The following is a 7,218-nucleotide window of genomic DNA, read 5'->3' on the forward strand; positions in this document are numbered from 1 at the left end:
AGGGATTTCATTTTCACCAAGTTGCCGATAAAGTCGAAGAAAACATTTAACGCTTTCTATATGTTATTTGTTTCGTTTCGATTTATTTTAATTCTTAGTTTAAATAATTATTTGTAAACATTAATTATTATATGAATATTATTCAAATTACAAAAAAATTTAAAACATTTTTTCTTTATACTATATATTTGAGTTTATATATAAATATATATATATATAAGTAAATCTGAATAATGGCGACTAAAACTATATGACTAAAAGTTATATTTATGCTTTAATATAATAACTTGTCCACACAGACATAAAATGAATGCATGAACTGAAGAAATCATTATACATATACGTATGAGAACGTAACTATTGGAAAAAGCAAATAATACACGCCGTCACCTGAAATGCAAATGAATAAAACCAAGTTTTATTTTGGATTTTGTGAAAGGGGGAAAATTGAGGAAGTCAATTTTATCCAAAATATGTCACAAAATTGTCTTTGTCAAAAGAAAGTTTAGATCGAAACTCCCCTCCAAACCGGGGAGGGTTGATTTTTCAATAAGGATGCACAAGTTGGCTATTAAGATATTCTACTTAACTAAGATAGCTTTTTGTTTGCTTGAATAACAGAATATGGTTCGCTAGAAGACAGTGTATGTGTAGCATGATTTATACATGGCATCATTAGAAAATAATATCTCGTGAAATTCCAAACTTTTTCAATTTGAAAACAATAAATACTTGACGTATGCGATCATTTCATTTGCCTCCAAAGTTTTCTCTAGGGTTGTTGGAGTTTTTGCATTTCAGGCAAGAGAGTGTGTGTATGACAGAGAAACTTGACTATAAATAAACTTAAATAACAATACGTTTGAGGAACGTAATTGTGGGAGCGGGCGGGCAGGTGGGATTATTAAACAATGGCTTCATTCATTAATCTACAACTAAAAACAAAAGGAGATTTGGGACTAAACTTACAAGTAAATACATACATTAAATTGCTAATATAAAAATAATACAAAAAGTATGGGGAAATGAAGAGGATTTGGATAGGACCAACAACTCAAATGAAGTCAAACTACAATGGGATTAGTAGTAGAAAAGTTTGAAATCTTTACAATATGGTATCTAGGAATAATAAGCTTCATTTGAAACGACATCCGCTACAACATCACCATTAAAATCCTCATCCTACTATAAGGGATTGAAGTTGTAATTGAAGCCTGGATTGTTGAATTTATATCGGGCAATTTCAAATTTGAGCTTTTCCGTTTTAATGTCGGCCAAACGCTTTAGTTGCCTTGCCACCTCACGAACATCCTGCGATGCAAACAACTGACCGCCCAGAGCTGCCGCTGTGGAAGAAGTCGCCGGCACTTCTTGAACTATACTATGATGCTGCTGCTGCTGCTGATGGTGATGATGATGATGGCTTTGAGTTTGCGTCTGATGATGATGCTGGATGTTTGGATGTGAGACGGTAAACGTGGTAGGACGTGAAGAATGCGGAGCTTTTTTAACTGAAATAAAGAAAAAAAAAATTTAAAACCGTTGGAACATGACAAAAAACAGGTCAATGTACTGGCATTGAAAAGAAAGTCTAGCTATGAAGCTTAAAGCGTCTGCAAATGGCTGCAATGTCTGTGTCCAAAGATCTATTGCAATGACAATTTTTCTATAGTAATATTTCAAAAGTTTTTGGAATTTGCATGGTCAATAAACTCGAATCCCTTTGGAGAAAAATTACTAAAGTAATCAGACTCATTTAGAAATATTTGACCTACTATTGTTGTTGTAGCAGTGAGTTGTTGTTTTTGTTGTTGCAGGCTGGAATTGAGGTCGGATCTGCTGTCACGAGAAGCTTAGCTGCGAGCTATCGGGCGCGTCCACAGGTTGCGGATAGCGGAATGCTCCATACGAAGTAGCTGCAACGGCAGTCGCAGACAATTAGCGGTATCCAGCAGAGAGTCTCAGTGAGAGACCTGGCGGCACCGGCTCATGCACAAATACTGAGTGTCTATGATGCTCGATATTGGCACCTTTAAATAACCAACCTATTCCCGCGGCAGTCGGTCGGTCGTTTGTAGCTGAACGAGCTTGTTCACCTACAGGAGCTTGACGAGGATCACCACCTTCATATGAAATTGTGGCTACGACAACAACTAGGTAGGTGTTGGGGGCTTATTCTTTCATTAATTACTTCAACGAAGGTTGATCGCGTTTAAAAGCCATGAGATTGTGTTATTGGAAAGGAGAGATTGTTTCGATCAGTTTTGAAGAGAAGAAATTTTAGCTTTAAAGCAGCAAGGACTACGTTTCTATACTAGGGGATGGGGGCAGTAAAGAACAATGATCACGGCGGGAAGAAGTAGTGTCCCTAGAAAAGCGCTAAATAACATAATCCATCTGAAGCCCAAGCAACTTTATATAAGGTGCCCCGCTGAGGAAGTTCAAAACCGACGCATCTCGAATGTCGGGCACTCTTCTAGGCTGGTGTGACGGCAGTGTTTCGGCTATTTCTCACCTATGAATATCTGGAATGAAACCAATCTTTGGAAAACTGCACTTTCAGCAGAATGATCCAGAATAGCCATGATGTAATGAATGTCTAAAGGCGCAACCAGGATCGCCTTAGAATAAGAAATGTAGTAAAACTAAGCAGTATTCTACTCTTTTGAGAGTTGATGATGCAGCGTGGCAGCAGAGTATTTGCGACTCGACTAAATATGCATGAATGGGGCCCCAATTATTGGGTCAGGAAGACAACTCTTTTGCATACACAGATAGGTCCAGACTGAAAAGGGAATCGGAGCAGGCCCCTTCTTTTGTTTGAGCAAAAGTTTTCGCAGTCACGAAGCCCTGTGAACGATTACCATCCAATAGCGCCTATCCAATCGTACTATCGCGATATTAATGGACAGTCAAACGATGCTAAAGGATCTGGTGTCGGCACATTCAGGTTAAGAGATGCAAAAACATTTTTGAACCAGTTGCAAGATTTCCTGGGTCCCAGGAAATTAAGGGGTTGCAGGGTTTGAGGCGGTAGATGAATACTGAATCATGATTCGGAATAACTTAAACACCTCCTGTACCAGCTTCTTAGAAGGATGGAAGTTCTCTACGATAATATCGCAAATAGATCGTGGGCTACCGCTGTAGATTGCAGGTTGACCAAAGTGGGGGACCGACGTTTTTACGGTACAGTACGACACTTGGCTGCTTATAGTATACATTGAAAAAATTGAAGCAGACTTCTCCATGGTTTATCATGATGAGGACTAGTTGGATACGGTTGAGCACATTATGTCACTACCCTGCAGTTGCGGTGAGAAGGCACAGAATTATGAGTGATCACCTCTTTCCGTGCCAGGATTTTCGTCAGTCTATCATACGGTTGGATCTTGAAACCTCTCTACTCTGGGCCGCCTGGCTTCTTTCATTTTGTCAACGTGCTTTCTTTTTCGCTTCCTTTATCTGTTAACTCTGCTTTCTTGCACCGTACTGCGTCAGAACATTGTAATCTTCCTCTCTAGGGTGACAGCTGAATCGAGCTTGCTAAACCCGTGCACTTTTAGCTTACCTAGCCTAACACCAATCAGCACCATCTAGCGAGGGTGTGATGTTGATGTTGTACACCGAGGCGGCAGCCCTTGCCGTTGAAGGACTTTATCGGGTCAATCAGGTACGTACAACCGTCTGCCATGGGATTGCGAGGGTATGACAAATAACCGTTAACAAATATTTTTGATATTTCCAACAAACTTTGGCGTTTAGCGTTATAGGCGGAATAGCTAATAATATTCTGTAGCCCGGAGCCATTCAATTAAGTTAAATTGAATGAAATATACTTTTCTCCAAATATTCGCAGTTTCATAAATTGTACTTTGTTTGTCCAAATCACTAAGCATTTCACAAATGGGTACCATGTAAATAACAATACATACCTTCGTATATGATTTGATCGGAAATTTGCGATCGTAATCTTTTCAATGGTATATCGCCGTTAATCAATTTGGTCACAGTCCCCGATGGTGCTGTCACCACTGTCTGAACTCCAGAACTGGAACAAGCTGTGCGACGATGTGTTATGAACTCTAACTGTTCATCTGGGCTATTGTCATCGTCATGGTATGCCGAATCTTCAACAACAATGGTGCGATATGTGGGACCACTAGCTGCATTTCCACCGCCGGAGTGTCCGTTGTTCTGTCCTAAGCTGCCGCTTCCCGAATGTGTCACCGAAACAGGGTGGGGATTTTCTGGCACTATCTCCTCATGGTCGTCCTGTTCATTCTCTACAATATGATCGCCCTCTTCATCCCCTATAGCTTCTTCAACGGCAGCTTGTAGCTGTTTTTGGAATGTTTCCGTGGTCGGCATGTGTTCCATATCCTCAATGTCCTCCTCCTTTTCCGATTTAAAGTGTATAGAAATCTGTTCGGGTGTATTTTGTGGAGGAACCTTCCCAAATAGTTCTAGGGCACGCATCTCCAGAGATGTCATAGTTATGTCTTTTTCACCCGACACACTGCGCCTGTACTTGCAGCGTGTTGTATTTTTCCAATCATTTAAACGCTAGTGATGAGAGCAAAATAAGAATAAATTATTTACAATAATCAATTGCTTGTAGACAAATTGGTAAGATAAACATGTGTGTCCCAATTCGAAGAGCGCTCTGCAATAAGACCACCTACCTTGCGCCATTCTTCAGAAGTTAATGTCGGCCCATTGCTGCACCCATTGAGCTTATCTGAGAGCTCTTTCCATTTCCGGGCCAAATAATGTGTGTCATAATCCCGCGGCACTCGACCTGTAGCGAAGATAGGGTCCTTTTCCATCATTTCAATGTACATCATATATTGATTTGTGGATGTACGCTTTTTGCGACGATCCATCTTCTGTTGTGTGGTTTCCGCATTCTCGGACATTGAAGCAGATTTGTTCGTCGGTCGGGGATGGCTCTTTTCGGAGAATTTTGTGAAACTCAGTAAAATTTTGTGGGATATCAAGGATCAAAAGGAGCCCAGAACCTATTTTTCGTGTTTATATGCGCTTGATGCACAGCTGGGATGAAAAAAAAGGTATTCTTCAAATAAGCACGTAACATATACAACCATGTATACAAAATAAAAGTGTTGCCGATGTAGTAATATTGCCACTAGGCGTAACTTAAAATAGTATGTAAAATGGTGAAACATGGCAAAATATAAGGTTGATTGGCCGACATCCAAACATGCTTTTGTGGGATTTGTTTGCAGAGTTACATTTTCGAACGTGACACTCAAAAACAAAGCACAACACTGTCATTCTGTTTTGGCCTTTAATTATTAAAGGTTGTCGTTGTTGTTGTTGTTGTAGCAGTTTATTGTGTACTATCTTTCGTCTGCTTGATTCTGTTGAGTGTCAAGACCCAGGAACTCCGTGACTAAGATGGGGTGCGTCCACAGGGATCTGGGTCTGAGTCGAGTGGGTCTGGCCGGGCAGTTAAACAGGTGACGTGTATCGTGCGGTCCCTGGTTACAGTCGGGACATACATCTTGCACGTCGGCATCAATCCTAGCTCTGTGGGAATTGAGGCGGCTGCATCTGCCGGAACGTAATTGAGCCAGAATCACTCTGGTTTGCCGGGGGAGGTCGATTTCTTCGGGTGCAATGGGTGGCGGTCGTTCTCCAAGGACTACATTCACCCGGTAGCCAGTTAACGCGTCTGCTACCGTGTCTGCATGAATGTTGTTCAGACCCGCTTGATATGCCGCTTCATCTAGAGGTTCTCTCTTGTAGCGCTGGACCTCACGCTCTAGATCATGTAGATCTACCTTAAGGCTTCTGGGCGGTGGGTATCTATCCACAAGATGATGATTTGGATGATTTCTGCGATAACAGCCCAAAAGGTATTGCTTAGACAGCATGTACATAGTTATGTCTTCGCACTGGTAGGATCTTTGTCTCCTGGTGGAGGTGGTCCACATGAGAACTAAGGAGGCAGCCCGTCGCAGTTCGGAGGGCGGCATTCTGACAGATCTGAATATTATTCCACTGCGTGTCACAAAGCTGACGTGACCACACTGGCGCTGCATAACTTACCACAGACCGGCCAATTGCTTTGTACGTGGTCAACAAGGTTTCTTTGTCTGCACCCCAAGTGCTGCCAGCGAGTGACTTGAGGACCTTGTTTCTACTTTTGACTTTATTGCAGATTGCTGTGGCATGTGGGGAGAAAGTGTAGGAGCTGTCAAATGTGACGCCAAGTATTTTGGGACACTTGATGGTCGGAATCAATTCTCCATCGACCATCACAGTCAGCTCAGAATTCACCTCACGCGTATTTGTAGTGAACAGTGTGGCTGAAGATTTGGTGGCGGATATCTTCAGATTTCTTGCAGCGAAATATGAGGCAAGCTCGTTGAGGTAGACGTTCAACCTATCGCAGATGTCATCAATAGGTGGGGGGCCTGATGCCAAGATCGTACAGTCGTCCGCATATGATACGATCTCTATGCCGTCTGGAGGAGGTGGGATGGAGGATAGGTAGAGGTTAAACAGAGCCGGAGATATCACCCCGCCTTGGGGAACTCCCTGTTTCACTCTACGGTGTTTTGACTTCTTATCCCTAAATTCCACAAATGACTGGCGGCCACACAGATAATTCGCGACCCAACGTTTAAGGCCTGGCTGGAGGGACGTGTTGGCGATGTCCTCAAATAATTTGGCATGGCTGACCGTGTCGAATGCCTTCGATAGGTCCAATGCCACGAGGACCGTCCTATCACATGGCCTGGGTTGATTGAAGCCACGGCAAATGTGTGTGGTGATGGCATGCAAAGCTGTTGTTGTGCTGTGCAGTCTCCGAAATCCGTGTTGATGCTCGGCGAATGGAAATTCTCCTACGAGGCTCGGGAGGAGTAATGCCTCAAGCGTCTTAGCCACTGGTGAGAGAAGGGAGATCGGTCTGTACGACTCCCCCAAACTCGGGTCTTTACCAGGCTTCAGTAGCGGGATCACTCTGCCCATTTTCCAGACATCGGGAACTATAAGAGTGTTCAAAGACAGGTTAAGGACAGTGGTAAGGTACTCAACTCCAGGTAAATCCAGATTCTTCAGCATCAATGTAGAGATTCCGTCGGGGCCCAACGCCTTGGAAGATTTGGCGCCACGGATGACATTCGTAACTTCGCCCACGGTAAATTCTGATGGCTGTACATCGGCTCGGAGACCACGAATACGGCG

The 7,218-nt window shown here is 42.8% G+C and overlaps 1 protein-coding gene across 1 annotated transcript; it reads right to left on the minus strand.

The window, feature by feature from the left end:
* Positions 1-238: 238 nt before the first annotated feature.
* Positions 239-5,065, minus strand: LOC106088988 (protein disconnected). Its single transcript, XM_013254718.2, has 3 exons — positions 4,686-5,065; positions 3,936-4,566; positions 239-1,511 (listed from the first exon to the last, which is right to left on the minus strand). Exons 1-3 carry the CDS (start codon positions 4,917-4,919, stop codon positions 1,186-1,188), a joined length of 1,191 nt encoding a protein of 396 aa, XP_013110172.1. The 5' UTR covers positions 4,920-5,065; the 3' UTR covers positions 239-1,185.
* Between the last annotated feature and the right edge of the window lie 2,153 nt (positions 5,066-7,218).

This window comes from Stomoxys calcitrans, chromosome 5 (genome assembly GCF_963082655.1).
Source record: "Stomoxys calcitrans chromosome 5, idStoCalc2.1, whole genome shotgun sequence".
NCBI classification, from domain to species: Eukaryota; Metazoa; Arthropoda; class Insecta; order Diptera; family Muscidae; genus Stomoxys; species Stomoxys calcitrans.

What these genes read in the sequence shown, in the direction of transcription:
- LOC106088988 (XM_013254718.2), bottom strand. Translation starts at nt 4,919, where the DNA reads ATGTCCGAGAATGCGGAAACCACACAACAGAAGATGGATCGTCGCAAA. An exon ending in CTTCTGAAGAATGGCGCAAG is followed by an intron (nt 4,567 to 4,685) that starts GTAGGTGGTCTT and finishes TCTCATCACTAG; the next exon opens with CGTTTAAATGATTGGAAAAA. An exon ending in CGATCAAATCATATACGAAG is followed by an intron (nt 1,512 to 3,935) that starts GTATGTATTGTT and finishes TCTTTATTTCAG; the next exon opens with TTAAAAAAGCTCCGCATTCT.